General features: G+C 39.5%; 1 protein-coding gene across 1 annotated transcript; it reads left to right on the forward strand.

The window, feature by feature from the left end:
* Window positions 1–6117: 6117 nt before the first annotated feature.
* On the forward strand, window positions 6118–13150 carry LOC131580175 (uncharacterized). The gene is given in 7 exon segments (XM_058841084.1): window positions 6118–6265; window positions 9446–9508; window positions 9511–9593; window positions 10064–10155; window positions 10462–10580; window positions 10671–10778; window positions 13074–13150. Coding segments are annotated over 7 exon segments (627 nt in total). The 3' UTR covers window positions 13088–13150.
* The last annotated feature ends 7731 nt before the right edge of the window (window positions 13151–20881 follow it).

The raw sequence follows: 20881 nt of genomic DNA on the forward strand, positions 1-20881 counted from the left end.
CAGACTTGGAGCAGAAAGATGGTTAGTGTTTCCTCTCAGCAAAATACTCACTATATTGATGTGACACAAAACTATGCACAGACCTATATTCAAAGTTCATTGAAAGAATCAAGTAATCCTGGCTGCTTGTCTAGCAGAGAGTCAGACATGATTTAAGACAAGGAAACCTGAAGAAAAGTTTATACAAGCATTCATTAGGTTACAGTTACTTCAAGAGATTTATCAGATGTTTGTAGGGATTGAGCCCAAGAAAGGACACAAAAGTAAACAGTGATTACTTAACATATGTCAGTAATAAACTGCCTTGGCTAATATCAGAATATGCTCAGACCTTTGTTTGACTTGATGGAGACAAACCCAGATGAAATAAGAGCTGAGTCTCAGTGCAGTGCAGGGATACCTCTGCTTGTGCCCCACAGATCTGCAGGCAAACGAGCTGCTAAGAAAGACATTTAAACTGCAGCTACTTCAGGGATAGAAAATGCCTCCACGCCCATGTGCATTGCTTGCTGTGCATAGTGGTGGAGTTTCTTCTGTATTCAGACTTCAGTCACAAGTATTAACATCAACAGTTCCCATGGCACTTGATTAAAACATGATCAGCAATTCATGGTGACACGGTATTACGTAAGAATAGAATAGTTTTAGTTTAGAAAAATATACAGTCAAAAATCAGTGGGATTCTTGACATGATTAATGCCTGTAAAACTTAAAAGACAAAGAAGATGTTTTCTGAATCTTAAATAAAACCAGAAGCCCATGACTTTAAGCCTGCACAATAATAACTGCAAGCCTGGTGAGTTGCCACATGTACAGTAGGTGTGACTGCATAAGTCAGCTCAGGAATTTGCATTTGTGAAAGACAGGTTTCCCCCTGAAACAAAAACAAGCTTCATGAGACCTTGAATGGTAGGCTAAGAAGAGTTACCAGGAAGATCTAAATAGAGGCACAGCATTAACAGGTTCTGTGAGTGTTACACTGTTAAAGAGGAGCTCTTTCAGGGAATGTAAAGGTAAGGCTGATGCCCTTTGCTGTCACCTTGCCTTTGCTGCAAGGGCTTTATGGCAGCTCTGTCTGCACCTCCAGGGGTAAATACTGAACTTTTTACCCCACCGCTTTGCTGCTTTGATGCTTCCAAAGGAGTGTCAGCCCAGTCTTTTTCACCTTTCTCTTTCCTTGCACTCCTTTGCAGACCATGACCAGCATTGCCCCAGCTGGCTGCAGAAGCAGCTCCAGCACTGCTCCCACCTGAGGCTGTCCCAGACACTGCTCCTCAGCAGGCAGCCCATGGTCCAGGCATTTGCAGTGCAGCCCTGCTCCCTCCCTGGTTTTGGCATCCTTGATGCCAGGTGACCCAGCAGCCCTGCCTGGCTTGGCTGCTTTGGGTTTGTGCTCATGAAGCAAGGCAGGGCCTTGGAGCCGTGCTGCAGGTTCCCCAGGGTCCTGGGAGCTCCCAGGCTGCCAGTCCAGAGCAGGTGGCTGAGCCCCAGGGTCACTCCTCTGCCATGTGTCCCCATGAGCCACCCTGAGTGCCGGGCTGGTGAGACTGCTGCTGGGCAATGCAGCAGAAACTGCGTGATCAGACAGCCAGCTCCCACAGATCCAGATGTTCTCCACAGCTGCTAAGGGCTGCACAAATCTGGGCCACACAAATCTCAGTTGCTGGAGGAGATTTCCTTCCTGTAAGATTTCCAATGGAGAGGCAATGTGTTTTGAAAAACTGATGGCTAGGACAGGCATTACCTAGCTACACTTAGATGTTATTCCACTATCATCAGAGACATCTGGCTGCAGTGGAGCTGAGACAGGCTGAAGCACAAGTGCTAAATAGCAATAACATGAGCAAAAGCTGAGCAAAGAGTGCCAAGAACAGAATTACCCTTGCCACGTGGCACAGCCCTTATAGTTTGAAACAATCTTCCAGTTACATGAATCCTATTAAAGACTAAGAAGTTAAGCAATCCCTTTAGTTCAGTGAGAACATTAGAAATATACAATGACATGTGTTCTTGGCAGTGCTGTTTACTTTTGAATGTTCTATCTTTACCCTGTCAGTGTCTCAAAACACAGGCATTAAAATGTCAGATCAAATGGCAGTCCCCAAATCCAGTTTTCTGCATTATTTGAAACTATACACCCCATGCATAGGTGTGCAATTTCCACTGTGAACCTTACTGGAAAGGATTCCAGCTCCATCCTTCACTTAAGGACCTGGTGAGATTGACTGCGAGGAAACCTTGCTCTGTGGAGATCCCCCAGCTCTTGGATCCTTCTTTCTAAGATTGGGGTCCACCGACTCCTTCCTTGTTGCAATTTCTGCAGCAGAATACCCCTTAAGCCATTTGAGATTTGCCAGCCTCTTTTTTAAAAAAAACTTAAGATTTTCAGAGCTTGCTCTAAAATATCATAATACCCAGGAAATACATAATATATTCAGAAATTTCTAAGATCTGAAATTTTTCTTCTATTGCTCAGACTGTGCCTTTTTGTTTCCTGAAGCTGTGGCAGCCAGTTCAATGACTATTTCAAAGAAAACTCACTATTTCTACCAAAAGACAGAATGAAAACCTTCACCTGTCCTGAAGTGGGTATAGAGGCTACGGCTGAGGCATGAGGTTTTTCTGTTTTATCCTATAATGTTTGTCTTAAATCATAGCATCTTTATCTGGCTCTTGGATGTATGACTACCCATGTCCTTATTATTGTTCCAGGATCTTCAGCACTGGGTATCTGTGGCTTTGTTTTGACTTCTTGGTCCTATGAATTTCTGCAGAAGCAATTTGGGTGTTTAGGGGACTTAACAGTTTGAGCTTTTGGTAGACTGGAGAGCCACACTCCTGCTCATTCAGCATCTGCACAAACCTGTTCCCACTTTCATTGTTTTGGAAATGTAAATTCACGTTTGGAAGTTTTGGCCCCACATTCATGCCATTGGTTTTAGGGGCAAGTGACCTTTGGGGTGAGATTATGGGTCATATATTTTTTAGCCAAGATTTCAAAAATATCATGTTTCTTTCATCAAATTAAATAGACACATTATTTTACATACCCATTGATGAAGATATATATACAGACATATCTTGACTCTTTATTTGCACAGGCACCCATGGAACTTCCGTGCTTCTGTCTCAACAGTGGCAGCTCTGGGGATGGAGCCTGTGTGTGCCCAGAGGAGTGGGTGGGATCTCCTCATATAGGTCAGTACAAGCCAGGCAGCTGCCACCATTTCTGGGGACACCTCCACTTTGGGAAATCCCTGACCTTTCCCGCTGCTGAGATCTGCTCAGCAGGCTCAGATTTGCAAGCAATGCCGTGGCTCTTCTTGCTTGGTGAGGCCGTATTTCTCACATTTCTCAAAGGAATAAAACATCTGGGGAAGACATCACAGGTTTTGACAATCTGTGGCCTGTTTCTAGCCAATTTGGCTGTTGTTTGAATTCCCCTTTTTGAAGATCACAGTGACTTGAAAATCTGATTCAGGTCTCAGTCACCAGTGTTGCCATGTCTGGATTTGCCCTGTGTTTGAGGACACCATCCACCTCAGCACTCTGCAGGACAATGCCTGCCTTCAGCTCCTGCTGCCACTGGCACCAGTCTTGGATGAGTCAAATTTCCTACACCTGGAATAGCACTGTCCTGGTTGACTCCCATTTCAGTCCCCTCTGCCACAACATGGCATCTCTGCACTGCCCTGAGCTGGGAGGCTGCCAGCTCACCGAGCTGCAGGATCTCCAGAGCTGGTAAAATCCCCAGCTCCTTTTTTCCCAGGCCAACAACCCACAATGTGGAAGTGTGACACACAGATTCTCCATCTTGTGTCACCTGTGCTTTTGTCAAATGATGTGACATGTTTGGTGAGAAGGGTGTCTAAATATCTGCAGTGTACCCAGGAATATATGCTTGGTGAGGACTGCTAGGTAGATGGAAAGTTCAGATCTTCTATGTTATTTCCCTCGTGACAGGGTGTGCAGCACATCCAACAGACAATGATAGATTGAATGAGTTCATGACTGATTGGAACATTTGGGCAAAATGTTTCACAGAAGTTGGCTTAAATAAAATAATCATGGCTGGGATTTCAGCACTGGAAACAAAGAATTATGATGATTCTGTAATTTCCTTTGTTCACTGCTCTAGTGTTCTGCAGTTGATTTGCTGTGAATTGCCTTAAAGAATAGATTTTAATAGCTATAGGTGTTAAAATACATGAGGTAAGAATGTTTGGACAGACATAATTAACTTGAAATCATAACAAACATTATTGAAATTACAAACCCTCAATTTTATTATGTTTTCCTGAGGAAAGTTTATACTGTCCATTTGTCTGTTGTTCCACTTTCTTGGCACCTTTATTAACTTGCTGACCAGTTTCTACTAAATTTACTAGGTGGTTACACAACTGAAAGATCTGAAAACCTTATGAGTTTTTGCAGATATCACTGGTTGGGTACAGAAGACCAACCCTATACATATCTCAAAGAGGAAAAGGAAAGGAGAGTTATGCCATCAGTGAGGGTGTTGAGGCCACATGGCCAGTGAGTCCAGTCTAGTCACTAAGATGTATAAACTACCCATGACATTTATCTCCTCTTCATCAGCTAACCAAATGGAGATGTATATTTTTTGTGCTGAGAATATAAAGATGGATCTAAGAGGTGAGAGGGGCTGAGACGTGATGGAGCATGAAGAGCATGGGGTCACAGTGCTAAATGTGTTGAGGAGGCTGGAAGAAAGGGCAGTCAGGTGCTGGGAGTATGGAGGAGGTGATCTGGTTTATTGCCAGAAAAAGAGAGCATGGCATACAGCGTACACAACTTTTGTAACCCAATTACTTTTGTTCCAACAACGATGAAAAAATTTCCACTTGGCTCATAATTCATTGCTTTTCTACATTATGTCATGGTTATTTTCTTTCACACATCATGACAAAGAGCCTGGTTTTCTTCTTGCGGTTTGTTCTGTTTGGGTCCTTTTTTGTTTGGTTTTATTTTGTTTTGTTTTGTTTTGTTTTAATCTGGAGCGATCCTAATGACATTAAAATATTTAGAATTATTTGAGATTTGCATCAGTGGGAAAATTTTATTTCAGTTGGACTCTCTTTTCTAAGTCCGAAACCAAATAGTACAAGCATATAAACCAACCCGAACCACTTTCAGACCAAGGCTTGAATAACTAGAAAGAAAAAAAATAAAACTTGTATGAATGCATATGTGTTCATAGCAACTTATTCTTGGCTTTTATCCTTCAGAGGGAAGGCAGGATCATCACAAAGATATTTAAATCCATGGGTCTAGAGAGGATTCATTCAAGACAGCTGAAAGACCTGACTGATGCCCCTGTGGGATTCCTGTCACCTGTGGTGATGAAGAGAGGCCACAGAGAGCTGGAAAAAGGTTCATATAATGCTCACCTTTAAGAAAGGCAAGAAGGAGATCTGTGGAAGGCATAAGCCGGTGAGGCTTACCTCAGATGCTAGAAGCATTTTGGAACATATCCTCTTGGAGTCTATTTCCACGCATATGAGAGAGCAGAAGATCATCAGGAACAGCATGGATTTACATGTAGGACCAATCTGACTGTCTGCCATATGAAATAATTGTATGGAGACAACAGAAGAGTAACAAGATGCAATACACTTTGATTTATAGATGCCTTCAACACCACGTCCCTCAGCATTCTTGTTTGGTACATGACAACATGTGGGCTGGGTGAATGAGCTGCTCCCTGGGCTGAAAATCACCTCAACAGCCAAGCTCAAAGGGTAGAGATCACTGACTTGATCAGGACATTGTAAAAGTAGAGCAACTTGCTGGTCAATAATAGGGCAGAATCGTTCAGTGTCCTCATCCACCTGGTCCATGACACAGCAGGTTCTCTCAGCAAGAATGCTTGTTGTGAATGCTATTCACAATAGTGAATGTGGAGAGGGGCAGAGGCATTGCTAACACAGTTAATGGCAGAGCTTTCATGCAGAAGAACTTGAGAAACCTGAAGATCATTCCAACAGAAACCTCACAGTGTCCAACAGGAATAAGTGCTGATCTCTGTGCCAGGGACATTGGTACAGAGCAGGAACTTGCTGGCTGAGGAGCAGGCCAGCTGGAAACTACCTGGGAATGACAGCAGATGCCAAGTTCAACATGAGCCAACAGTGTGTGGTTCTCTGCAAACAAGGTGGAAGAGCAGCTGTGTTATGTGGAGGGAGACAGGTTGATGGACACTTTTACCCTGCCCTCTCTGGTCCTGGTGAAGCACCACTGGGAAGTACAAGCTTAGTTTTGCCACCTGCAAATGTGAACATTTCTGAAAGCAATATAAATACCTTACTTTTGAACAGATGATAGTGGGTAAATATGACCCCTCCACAAAGGAATGTGCACCTGATACTGTGAATTGTATGTGTTTCCTTTTGCTCCCATTTCCCAAAAGTAAATGTAAGGTTTGTGAAAGATGTCAGATTATTAGACCAGATGAGAGGTCTGTGCTTGAAGCCAGAACTCTGTAGCTCAGGCAGCAGGAACACAAACTTTTCTGCAAAGCCTTCTACCCCAAATGCAGAGTTTCAAGCACACATACTGAGATGCATCTGTGCCTGTCTGGGGCTGTGAGGAGAGTCAAGGTTCTGAACAACCTTTTAATAAAAAAACAATCAGTTTATATCCTACTGTTCAGCATTAGGATTCAGGATGCTTTCCATCAACTGTGGTTCCATGACTCAGCCCTCAGAAACCATGTAGAGGACATGTCCACATGTCCTTTGCATTTCTTTCATGACATATAAACTGTGTTTTTCAGGACCTGGTAAAGACTTTCTGACAGCTCAGAGCTGATGCCAGTGCCTCCCAATTGAAAGATGTTTTTCTGCAGCTCTAACATAACTAAAGCTTGTCTGACTTTGACATAAAGAATGTCAGCCCCTCTGACAGGACTGTGTCCGTGAATGTAAATCACATGTCCTAAAAAGAACAACAAATAGTTAAATAATTGATGGTCGCTTGTAACACTGAAAGACAAAATTTTACAAGCAAACAGAAAAGACACTGGATAGGATGTCACACCCACAGAACAGTGTTAACTCCCAGTGAGGTCATGTGAATGTGTGAGAACTTCTATACTAAATGCATATCTTTCTGCTCTTGCAAAGTTACAGGTAATGCTCCAGTAGAAATTCTCATGTGTTCCAGAGAAAGGAAAAATTCTACTTTAAAGACTCCCCAAATTCTGAATTCCAATGAAAATCTGGACTCTTCAGCATCACAGGTAATCTTAAAGTATTACTTAAACAGTTTCTGAGACTCTGCAATGTCTTGGGGGAAAAAAAAATGGGGAGTGGGAATAGAAAATTTGGGCAGGAAATATATCTCATGTTTCTCAAAACTTTGCAAAAGAATGCAAAATAAATTACCAAAACCTTTTCCAGTAGCATTCTTGGCATGTGTCTGCTTTGCAGATGGCCTGAATTTTCAACAGTGATCATTTCATTCTGCTGGAGTTTGCTTGAACACAGCATCACATTTCATATTTAACTGGGCTGCAATTTCCTCAGGCAGGTTCCTAGTTCACAGCAAATGCCTCGGAGTGGAGGTGATGCTGACCCAGGGTACCAAATCAGTGAGAATGTCAAAGGGATCTGGAGGAGACTGGCATGAGGGTGATACTGACACCAACATGTTCAGAAGGATTAAGAGTGAAGCCTTTCCATTCTGTCAACATTTCTGTCCATCAAGAATCCAGATCTCTTGATTGAATGCCATATATAAAATCCATAAAATCTATAACCTCCATGTATGTCCATAACATGGAGCACTGAACATGACAAACCATATTATAGAGACTGCTTCCCTTCTGCTGCTTCTGTGTTTCATTTCCTTATCACTAGTCCCAATTAAAAAAAAAAAAAAAAAAGAAAAAAAAAAGAAGGCAAAAGAAGGAAAATACACCAGGTAGAGTCCTGTTAAATAAGAGAAGTCCTTTCCTTGTGCACTTTTGTTTGACTACTGTACCTTCAACCCAATGCTTCACCTGCTTGGATCCTTTCCTGAGAAACCCTTGCGCTCAGTATTACATTTTTCCAGTACATAACCTTCACTAAGTGGTTCAAGGTAATATATATAATATTTCAGGTAGTTATTTCTAGTGCCAGTAGGGTGTGGCACATGGTTTTTCTGCTGCCGTCAGTAATGTGTGGGTTTGTTGGGAGCTGTGATGTCGGGCTGCCATCTAGTGAGCTGAGGGCTGCTTGGGGTGCTGGGGAATGGGAGCAGGAGGTGCTCATGTTAGTGATCCAGAGCCCAGGTTTAAAAGGATTTGATTACTTTTAAATAGAAATATTTACTTGGGATCCAAGGTCATGCTAGAAGTCAGAAGCAAGAATGTTGGTCCATCATGCATATGCAGATGTTTTCAAGTCAAATGATATCATCTCCACTAATTATGAATGCAAATTTCCTTCCTCCCTATGCAACACAATCACTTTTCTTGCCTACCATGTTCCAAGCGTTATCAACACTTCAAAGCTGCATGATAGAATTAATCTTGATTTTGGTAGCTTCCCAACATAAATAATTTGACAACAATTCAGTTATTGAAGCAATTCAATCAAGTTATTCATTGACAGGATTAAGAAACAGATCACTTGACCTGATGACTGGCAGACTTTCTTCTCTTATTGTTATCTAGATAAACCTTCATATATCCTATGAATCTGTAGCTAGATGCCTCAACTTTGTTTTGTGTTTAGACTTTTAAGATGCTACAGACATTTAATCTGTATTCATTTGGAGCTAGCTAACTCAAATTGGATCTAACCAGTGCTTATAGCAACTCTTATTTGTACCTCCAGCCGCAGAATATATTTTTTTCTTTTAAAATTTTTTTTTCTTTATACATTTATTCCAAGCTGACACTCCGTATAATGTACTGAAGTGAGGATAATGTCGTCAGTGCAGGTTATAAGCCCTGTGTTGAGAGGCATGATTGTTCCAGAGAACATTTCTCAAGTTCCTTTGATGGCCTTTCAAAAAATCCTGTTGTGGTTATTTAAGGAACAATGAAAGGTGCACACAAGTTTACAGACTCAGAACTCAGTGACCTCAAGACAAAGGAGAGGTCCTGCTGCTGCTTCATGGCAGGGTGTGGAGAACAATGGGCCCAGGCTGTTTTTCAAGGTGTGCAGTTTTAGGATGAGTGCCCACAGAGTCAAGTGGCAATATGGGAAATTCCAGTTAGATAAGAGAATGTTTTTCCCCTTAACACTGTTCAAACACGAGCAGTCTTCTGAGGCAGTTCCACACACCTGACATTAACATAAACATTTTAGACAGCAAATTATTTGTATATTTTTATTTTATTACTTATATATTTTTATTTTGTGTGAGAATGGTATGAAGTGGTGACTCCTTTTCCTTTTCTCTTTTTGTTTCTGTTGAATGACATTTTCCTCAGAGGCTGAAACTGTGAGCTCCAGGAAGGTTTCAATTATTGCAAGTAACACTCAAATCCTCAGCTCTGACTGACCAGACAGAACATCATTGCTGCTGCAATCAACACAGTGCAGATTATGAGAAAGCCAAATGTTTCAGAAGACTTTCAGGTGAGTCTTATTAGGACTAAAATAAGACTTGTAATAAGACTCCACCAGCAGAAAAGACACTGTTCTTTCTCTTAACTGTATATAACACTACAAACAAGTGCATAAATTTTGTCATTTAGCAGAGTTATTTAACTGTCCTCAAGCATGCTACTTGTGGCATCACTGTTGGGTCTGTTCTCAGACCTGAGTGTAAATTTATCAGCTGTTTAGATGTGTACCTGAAATTTTAATGTGAACATCATTTAATGTTTAAGTTAATAATTTAGTTTTTACTAATTTAATAAAAGTGTGGCATTATGAACCCATTGGCACAAAGTTTGTGCTCTCTTGAATGGCTTCCTTTTTTACTCTGTTGTGTACTTTCAAGCAATGCTGGTTAAGTGTTCCTACTTTGCCCATTCAGTGTGTAGCACATGGGGTGATTTATTCAATTGCATTTGAATATTACCCTTTTCTTCTGCTTGTCTCAGGCATCTGTGGCAGTAATGGCTACAGTGAGTCAGCTCTTGGATGCCAGCAAAACAGGATTTATCTCCAATAATCTTGTCAATGCCACAACCAGGTAACTTTAGCTTTTGCCATTTTCTTTAGATGTAGTCAACAGCATTTTCCCTTCTGTTTCAGGATGAAAGCAGTTCATGAACAAGTCAAAATATTTTTGGCATTCAGCTCCAATTATTGGTGTAATTTCCAATTTATATGGATATGAACATTGCTGGATTCTTCTGCTTTAGAGAAAAGATGGGGGTAGGAAATGAGGAGCACTTCCCACTGGAGAACCAATCAGAGAGGAAGCTCAGAAACTGAACCTGTAGCTGTATAATGACAAATAATGGTAAATTTTATCCCAGTCATTATTTTGATGCAGCCTTATGAAAGCAATGGAGGTATTATCTTTGACTGGTAACATCTCACAGCCCAATGCTGCAATCCAGTCTGCTCCACTGAAATTAAGCTACTCTGTGATTCTGGTTTTGGCACAGAGAAGTAAATCCTGTGTGTTGTTGGATTTACTTAGACAGAATGAACAGCAGTATGAACCATAAATCCTAACTCATACACTTGTAATTGTCACAGATACAGCGCTGGCAAAATATCAGCCAACAAAACTAGAAATACAGGAAAATGTTCCTGGGCTTATTGGTGACCTCAGTACTGAAGTTCAGACACTGTTCAACATTTTAAGTAAGTCCTTTCTTCTTTTGAAAATTGCAGCTGGGAAAATTTTTAATGAATATTCACTGAAAATCTCCTTTGGGGAAAAAAACTCTTAGCTGGTTTTTATGCATGCTGATGGCTGGTACAAGAAATGCAAATGTCAAATGAGCTGGATAATCTTATTTATAGAAGAATGCAAACATACATTTAATGGCCAGAATGCTTTTGGTGCTTGGGACCTTTTCAGATGTTTTGTTTTCTAAAATCGAGGGTGTGTTGACTCCTTGACCATAACTCTACAAACATCGAGATCAAGACCAAGTACATACTTTGCCTGAAATCTGAAGATATTAAACATTTCAACTAAAATTACTACTACTGTCAGGTGTCAGCCAGGACATCCACATCTGAACACAAGCAAATTGGATTACTCACTTGGGATTTTTCCAGAGGTCCATTACTTACACTCTGCAGTGCTTGGAGAATAAATTGGTATTGACCAGGAGAAAATAAAAAATAAAAATAAATTATAGTTCTTCTGCTTCAATTGCTTCACAAGCTGGTGGGTGTGGGATAGCTGAGCTTCAAGTATGCATTTCCCTGACATCACAAGAGTTTCACACCAGGCACCTGAAACCAGCAGACTTGTCCTCAGTCTCTCAGCGAAACGAGAGAGTACTTAGACATCATAGTGGTGAACATCATTCAAATACAAGTCCACAGGGAAATGAATAATTCAATCCTCTCACCAGGGCTAGAAAAAGATGTGAAGAGATAAACCAAGTAACCTCACATACCTAGCACTGACAATAAAACTCAATGGATAACTCTTTAACTGGCCACTGACATTTCTGTTCACTGTTTCAGACAACAGTACTGTGGAAAAACAGTGTGAACATGTAATTAAAACCTTTATCATAATGACGTAACATAACACTCCCCTCAATACACATAGATATCGAATGCACAGTTTGCCTTAAAAGAGTCCCAACAGATTTCTTTAATATTAAGTGCACATTTGTGATATTTTGTAGATATATAGTTACAATAGTCTCACCTGATGATCAGAGCAGAGAGATCAAATCAATCTCTCTTGATCTCAAGTCAAAAGCATAACATCAATAACAAAGTATACTATATAATCCAGGATTTTGCTTCCTCACTTAAGCTACAATTGAGTGATTTAAATCACATAGATGAACTCCAATTTGGTAGAAATCTGCAAAAAAAAAGCAGTCAAATAAGTGGGATCTGAAGGCAAAAAGCCAGGCAGTCTCTTGTCTTCTGACTTTGCACTAACAGTAAATATCTCTGGTGTGACTATTTCTTATTTAGAGTTATTAAAAGTCTGTCCATTTGAACTGTGTGCATATATTAGGATTTAGGATATTATTTTCCTCATTTACCAGTATTTTCCCCCAGAAATTATATTAAGCAGAGGGCAATAATTATTTTCACACTCCACCTCAGCAAAAATTGAAGATATCTCTTGACATTCATGGAAAGAGCAGGTGTTCTCAACTACTTATATATATTCTAAAAAAAAATCTAAACAAAAATCTGTAAATGCTGAATGTGTGCACGAGCATAGTGCAGGCTTCCCCAAAAGCACCAGTTTCTCTTATATCTGCTACCTATACCTACTTTTCTCTTTGCCTTGCAAAGGTTCATCAGACAGTGGCAGAGCTGGATTTGTCCTGTACCAGAACAACAAATTCTTCCAGTCTGGGGTTTATCGGAGTCTCCACTGATGGAGACAAAAACGAGTCATCTCTGGCAACATTGGTGGTGGAGTAGTGAGTAGTGCTGAAATAGCCTTCAGTCCCAGGGTAAGGAACCCCAGTGCCAGCTCGATCCAGAGGCTGCCTGGATCTACCACACTCCTCAGGACTTAGGGAGAGAGACTCCAGCTGAGAGGAGCTGGGCTTTTATTTTTGCTTTGATTTTTGGCAATAAGCAATTGACAGAGTTTTTGGGATGTATAGGTGACATAAGTGAAGGGTGTTTAGATCAAGTGGCATAAAAAACGTTCTTCAACTTCTTATGTAACAGCTGATATGGCTGAATCAGTGCTGCTAAACCAGGACATTTGTGAGCAAGTGTATTCCATTAAATGTTACAGGAATATCAGAGTGGATTTGTCCTAGGGTGTATTAGTACTATATTAAGAATGAAAAAACCAGGTCTATGGAGGACAGTCTTTCTCTCCAGAAGACTACCAAAATTTTGGGAAACAAGAAAAAGTCAACATGACTGGCATAGCCCAGTGTGGGGAATGTTTCATTTTTCATTTCATTGCTATCTTTTAACTCCTACTTCCAGGTAAAACCAGATAAAACCATTGTGTGCTTTGATTTCCTCCACCAGGGACTGATTCCAGATGTTACTGCTTTCTTGCAGACAATGCTGTAGTGTGAGTATCAAACACCCTGAATTTTTAGTCAATATGTATTTGCATTTGGCATGGTTTCTCCAGAAAACAGTAGTTGTCTTCTTCTTACAATATTTAACAAAGTTTTTAAGCTCAAACACATACATATGACAGATCAGTAATCATCATCATGGAACCATACAGCTAAGTGATCCAGGAAATGTGTCATTTCTAAGGAAATTACTGAAACAAAATTCTTTACTCCTATTTTTATTAAAACATTTTACTGAAATATCTAATACCGTGAATGGCTGTGTTCACTTCTTATTTGTACTCCAAGCTGCTTGTTGGTCATTAAAAGCAGTTCTAGCTGCTGTACCCTGCAGAAGTATGTTTGAAAATGACTGCATGTCATTTGATGTGTGAGTGCATGGGCACCACTGTGCTGCAGGAGGGAAGGGAGGGTTCACTCCATTGTTTGCTTCCTCATCCAGCCTGGATTCAGCTCTGGTCAGCAGCAACAGCACTACCAAAAACTGAAAGCTGTTGTTTGGCTTCCACATAATTCAGCTGGCAGTTGTTTAATGCTTAGTCAGTGGAAGACTGAATCCTAATCATCTGAATAATTCACAGGAATTGGTAATTTCATTGGCAATCTTGACTGAGAAAGGCACATAAAGGAAGTTTAAAATGCTGTGGCACTGCCTTGTGCTGGGTAAGTAACTCAGAGGATTTAGCATTAACTACTCTCCCTGCTTATATGTTTGTAAAAGCACTTGCTCTGTAAATATTAAGCTTTCAACCATAAAGTTTTATACATTACCCTATTTTACTGACAAGACTATTTAGGAACGACTGCCTGTTTCTGATGTTTGTTATTCATTCAGTATTTATTTCAGCCTCTCTAAACAAAACACACCCTGGATAAATTCACATATCTGTGGTCACTAACTTCAGCATGCCAGCATTTCAGAGTTCTTTTTTACTGTCTTCACAGAACACCATTTCCATATTTGTACTGTTTACTTGTTTCTGTATTTCCCTTTATGTTATGCATGCCCTTTTTGCACAAAGTGACTATATTCTAAATAAGATTCCCATCTGTTTATGCAAATGCAACAGCATTTTCTGTTTCATTGAATACATTTACATTTACTTGCTGCTTTATTGTCACAATGCAAACATAGACTGGTTTCAATTTCTAATTATTTGTGATATCTTACCTTAGACCAAGAAGTCAAAATTCAGAATGCTCACCAGTATGAAAAGTTAAAAGCTGCTTTGTGAAGTCTGTGTCACCTTGCATTTTATTATGAATTATTTAATCTGCTATTTTGATGAATATTTGATTGGTATTGTTAAATCTCTTTTTGGTGTTTTTCACAAGCTTCTCTAATTTTATGGTCCAGAATAATTCTGTGGAATCTAAAAATTCTGGCAGTGGATAGCAACAATCATAACTTTACTAAAACACTCTTGTTTCTATGTGTATCCAGAAACTTTAAAAAGAAATTTATCTCTTCTCATCTCATCTAACTGATACAATTGGTTTTCTGGGCATTTCAGATAAAATATAAATATACAAAGCCTTTGGACTCTATTTCTTATATTGGTGTTGGATTGTCCATGGCTGGTCTGGTTATTACCATTTTGTTTCAAATACTCACTAGGTAAGAGGGAAGATGTTAAGCTGCAAGTATTTTACACTAAGTTACAATATTTTGTTCTGTATGTAGTTTGAGGAAAACAATTAAAAGCAGCCAGTTTAGAACATATTGCAATATTATTGATTAGTGGATATATATTATTGATTCAAAAATAGCTAAATCACATAGCATGTCTTGGGACTTGCTGACACCTCTGTTACTTCCCTAGCCAGGCTCACAGACCCAGAGTGGTATTACCGCTACACAGGTCTGGGATACATATTGGGCTTTTCAGTTCACTATCTCAATACTAGGCTTTAAAAATGTGTCCCACAGTGTTCCACCAACAATGTAATCTTCCCCCATACCCTGGTGTTACAATGTGTAAACAGTTATCTTTTTTCCTAGGCAGTAGCTGCTTGTGCTACTGTTTTATTGTGAATGACTTAATACAAACACAATTGCAGCAAATTTTCTTGATGGACATGGCTGTGATTAACAGTGTCCTGTGATTCCCCTCTGAACAATGAGCAGAGTCATGCCAGCAGAACTGTAGTTATAATAGATTAATGCATGTTTCTCATCCTGCTTGCACTAATGCAGATTTGGAGCAATTCAATCAAGGTTCGTGTTTTTAAGACTGTAGGAGCTTCCAGCCTCTGTCTTTTAAATGCATTTATTTATGATAATGTTATATATATACACAAACATAAAAATACACATTTATATATATGCATACATATATAATGCCAAGGGAAGCGGTGGAGTCCCTGTCCCTGGAGGTGTTTTAGGAAAGACTGGACATGACAGTGTCAGGGTCTAATTGACATGGGGTTTGGTCATAGGTTGGATTCAATGACCTTGGAGGTCTTTTCCAACCTTATTGATTCTGTGATTCCATGATTCAGAGATCAGACAAAGTTTGGAAATGGAGCTTTATTATTCTCTTGCACTTTGGAGAACAGTTAGAAGTACTTGTTTTATGCTACCTCACCTCCTAATACTGAAGAAAAGGATTCCAAAAAGAGCAGAGGGGAAAAAAATAAAATACATCCCAAACTGCTGTCAGTCAAGGCCTAGTCCTAAAAGGTGCTGCATAGTCTCTGTTCTCATCAAAGTCAGACAAAACTGATGGATTTGTTAAGCTGAGAGTAATGGTGTAATTCTGCAAACAACTTATTGTTTTGGTTTCTGTATTAAAGTTTCTCCTCTCTAACTTGCTTTTAGTATAAATGAAAATGAGAAAATATGTGACAATTTTTCTCATTTTTTTCTTCCTTTTTTCTCCTAAACATATCTCTACCAATAGGAAAACTCGAAACTTACCTGTAAAGTGGATGTTAGTGAGTCTCTGCTTTTCTCTGCTCATTTTTAACATCACCTTCATCTCTGGAATTGAAAATTAAACTTCCAGGAAGTGCAGTGACGATACCACCAGATGCTACCAGCAATACCTCCCTTATGATGCCAGTTCCACCTCACTCACCTGTGACATGGTAGATCCTCCTGCAGACTCCTGGTGCACAGCTGTGGCTGTCCTACTGCACAGTTTTTTGTTGGCAGCATTTCTGTGGTCAGCACTCAGTTCTGCACTGTTGTACTCATTGCTGCTCAGAGCCATGAAGCCGCTGCCTGGACATTTCCTTGTAACCATGTCAGTAATTGGATGGGGTAAGATTTAAAGCTGTCCATAGGGCAACGTTTAGAGTACAGAGTACATTCAGGGAGAGTTAGGAGATCAGCAGAGAGCAATTAGAATCAGTGTCTCTGGGTTAGTGCCATGTGATTTAATAATCTGTTGCTGCTCACATTACCGGTATAATCTGAGCTTGTTTTCATTGTCCTGATAAAACACTGAAACTGATAGCTTGGTCACTGGCACAGCAGCACAGGCCTGTTGGGTGCAGGAGAAGTTTTCACAGTAATCAAGCATTCAACAATCTGCTTTTGACAACTAAGTAAAAAATCTTTCAGTTATGGTGACCACATATGTGGACTTAAATTCATGATTCAGAAATTCCCAGCTAGAGCCTTGAATACATCCAAAAGCAATGAGTGCCTGATATTATTTGTTATATATCATTTATTAATAAGCAAAGAACACATTCTAAAGTCAGTACAACAGTTAGCAGCAGAACTGCAACTGAAAGGAAGCTACCCAGAGAATGGAAAAATTCAGACAGATGCTGACAAGGTAAAGTGAAAATCTCAGCCTGTTTCAAGAAACTCTTCTAATACAGTGTACAGGGACAGCAGTCTTTCCATGTTGTGCATTCAGTTTTTGTGTTATATTGTTTCTGATGGCACCCACCAAATAGTTTTCAATCCTTATTGTTCCATTATTATGTCTTGCATTTGTAGAGGAAATTCCTTGGAAACATTTGGAATTTGGACTGCACATGCAAGCCAGAAAAAGTTCAGCAAACACTGCCTGGCTATGTGGCACCGTGCTCCTTCCATATGTAGTTGAATGACAGCACAGCATGATGTGCCTCTGTGTGTCCTGTGACATTCTAACTCACTGCTTTTGGATCTCTTTTGAGAGCACAGTCATGAGACCATGGCAATCTGGAAGGTCTCTATTAGGGATGAAGGAAGAACAGGCTTTGAGGAGCATGTTTATTACCAGGATAAAAAGTTTTGCATGAAGGTCCTCCCCACGAGATGTGATGCCTAGTGTGAGCTGGTAGGCAGGAGATATGGAAGATAAATGAAGCAAAGGGATTGAGGAGGGAAACCTGACAGCCAAGATTCTTGTAGGGCAAAAGTTACACTCTGCATCAATCTGGTATGAAATGTAATGGAGTTTGGTACAAAATGTTCCTAAATTATTTTCTCACTGCTGACCAGAAGGCAGGGTTGAACAGTTGTGATAAGGGAGCCCACTACAGCCAAGGAAGGAGCTTGCTCTTTCACCACTGGTGTTGGCTCAGGAAGCTCTGTTGAAGCTCTTTGATGGCAAGAACCAGCAAGTCATGAACATGAACTGTCCTCAGAAAAACAGTGCTCACAACCCTCAGTCCTGCCTTTTGTCTAGGCTACAGAAAAACCCTTTAACTTAGTACAAGGCAGGTGAAACATAAAGAATTTAGGAGGCAAGAAGCTATTTGTGTGGAAGAGAGATATTGGTTGCCTGTGCAACCAAACAATAAATTGCTATCATCTCTTTTATTAATTAGGAATCCCTGCCACAGTAGTTGCAATAACACTGCAACTGTTATTGCTACTGACAGAGAAGGAAAAGCTCTAAACTACCAAGGAAGAATTTTAAGTCCACATACTGTTACAACACTTGCTATCCCATGCCTTTTGTGATGGCTTATTATTAATACAATTCTAAAAGTATTGTTGGTACGCTATTTTGTACTTCTAAGTAGCCAAAAGAAATAAAACTCTTCACTCAGCCTATATATTCACTAGAAGGAAACACATTTTCTCCTTACTAAAGATCTAAGGTATTGGATCTACATCTGCCTTGAATCTTGCAAGACTGTGCAGTCCTCTGTGAATTGAAATGCAAACTGCAGACACCCACAGCCTAACTGATACTCCACCCCTTCACTTAAGTGCATAACTACATTTCAGTACCTACATTCAATGTATTAAAGTAATTAAATTAATGCACTGAAAAAGACATACCTCACATGTATTTAAAATCTGGCCATAATAACTATATTCTTATTTGCCCTGTGTTTTTGGCATAAGTATTCATTGGAGTGCTCACATACCAAAGCAGGCTATCAGGCTTACAATGTACCTTGGCAGTAATGGATGATATGAAAGAAAGGCAGACTTGTTCAGGAAATGTAAACACAAACCCCCTTCCAGATGGTGACCATGTTGTGATAGACATTTAGGACGTGTGGACTTCTGACATGAGATTATTGGAAAATGAAAAAGAAAAGAGATAGAGGTTATTGCAGGATAATCCCACTCTTCTGAAGTTGTCCCTGTTTTTCTTCAGCCTTTGTCCATTAGATCTCCCCTACTACTCCTTAGTGTAAAATATATCCTAAAGATAAATGCACATGTGGTGGCCAGATATCTACTTGGTTAATTATAACACACCTTATTATTTCTCTGTGAATTTTGTTTGATGCATCATTTTGCATTCCCCAGAGAAGAGAAGCATGATTGAAGGCCCTCATTTCACAAGGAATAGCTGCCTTTCAGAGCTAAGTTGACAAGACCTAGAAAGCACTGTAAGGTCTTTCAGGATAGAAAATGGAATATTATTTTGTTTTGGTTGGGTATTCTGAATAATGTATCTAATGTATCTTTTGAAACTACCTCTCTTTATAGTCAAAGTTGCTGGCTTGCAGCACTGAATTAAAATCAGAATTTCAGTGTGTAAAAGCCCATGTTGTGGTCATTCCTCTTGCCAGTAGCACTCATACTCCTGTTTAACATCTTGATCTTTATCAGGATCAGTATCTCTGTGGTATGGAAGAAGATTAATTTGATAAAGTGAGATGGCACAGAACTCCTCATATCTTTCAAAAAATTTATTCCTCAGTCTCTTGCACCAGCTCAGACTTTCTTGTCACAGATTTGGATTTTTGACAAAATCTTTTATTTTAAAGAAAAGTATACTTTAAGCAGGCAGAAAATGAATTCCATTTGTTACAATGGGCCAGACTTTGTTCAAGTGCATATCAATGAACACATTCAGACTTTTGTCCTCCTTTTTGGGTTGCAGGGTCACTCAGCTTGACTTCAAAGACAGTTTTATTCCCAATTTAAATCCCTAAAAGTGAGAGAAGAGTGGGTCCAGCCAACTGAGAATTATGAATTTCTCAGCACAGCCAAACACCACACCAGTTATTGAGTGGCTTGAAGCTGATTTACTTGCTCAGTTTTATATTAACACTCCATGTATTGTCACAGGCTCCATGTGTGTCACAAGCTCTCAGTGTACACTATATTATTTTAAAAAGGATTGCTTTAATTTTTACTAATTCCATGGGACTGATTCATTTAGCAAAACTTTGTACCACTTTTTCATTTCTTTAAGTACAATTTTCATGGTTGGAACAAACAAAACACCTTATTTCTGAGTCTGCTCAGGCTTGAGAGAAACTGGATATTCAAACTTCACTGACAGCTAATTCTTATGCTGAAAATTAAGTGCATTTGGATGAATTTATAAGTTTTCTAAAAAACTTGTAATAGCTAACATGTTAATTTTCAATTGCCTTGGTGAACTTCACTTTTTAAATTAAAAACAGATACGTCCAAGCTGCATACTCCAAACACAGATTAGTCTGATAAATTTATTTCTCTGTATTTTTTCTCTGAATGATGAATCAAACAAATGTAGGGAAGTGTATCTTCTCACCCCATCTTAATAACACATTTTTCCAATATAGCCCTGAATAAATAGAAAGTTTTAAACTTAGACATTAAATGGTATAGAGAAAGATTTAATAAATTTTTGTGCGTGTGCTTCTAGGGATTAAAAGGATTCATTAACAAAAAATACGATTAGCACTGTCTCTATAGTGGTAGTGCTCGGCATCACCTGGATGATTGGCTACCTCATCTTAATAAATAATAAAAAACAAGTCTTGCTTTCATCTTTCTACTTTGCATTTGGATGCTAACCAGGTATAATATTTAGCCATTCTGAGACTAATAATTGAGATTTAAAAACAAAAATCAGACTTATTTGTTCTACAGCTTGATAGTAACAGGGATTCAGTTTTTTGGGTTTTTTTTTTCAGAAATGGATGCTTATCCGTCACACATAAAAACTTCCCCTTGTATAAACAAAAGTGGGATTTTAATTCAATGTCAGCACTGAAAACTGTTCTGTCTGGGTGGCTTCTCTTATACCAAATCACATACGAAATTATTTTCAGAAAGAATAGCAAGAAAAAACTCCTCTGCAATAGCTGTTGGAAAGAGTTGCAGGGAAGTAACGAGAGCTTCATGGCTTGAGGCCTTTCACAGTGATACTGAAAAAAAGCCTTCAGGAAAGTGTCTGTCTCTTCTTTCCCCCCACAGTCCTGCTGGATTCTTTGCCTTGTATTCCTATAAATGCATCCCTTCAAATAAGGCATATGAAGTACTTGGAGTAATGGATTCTTCATTATTACACTCCTGGCTATATT

Source organism: Poecile atricapillus, chromosome 1 (assembly GCF_030490865.1).
Source record: "Poecile atricapillus isolate bPoeAtr1 chromosome 1, bPoeAtr1.hap1, whole genome shotgun sequence".
In the NCBI taxonomy this organism is placed as follows: domain Eukaryota; kingdom Metazoa; phylum Chordata; class Aves; order Passeriformes; family Paridae; genus Poecile; species Poecile atricapillus.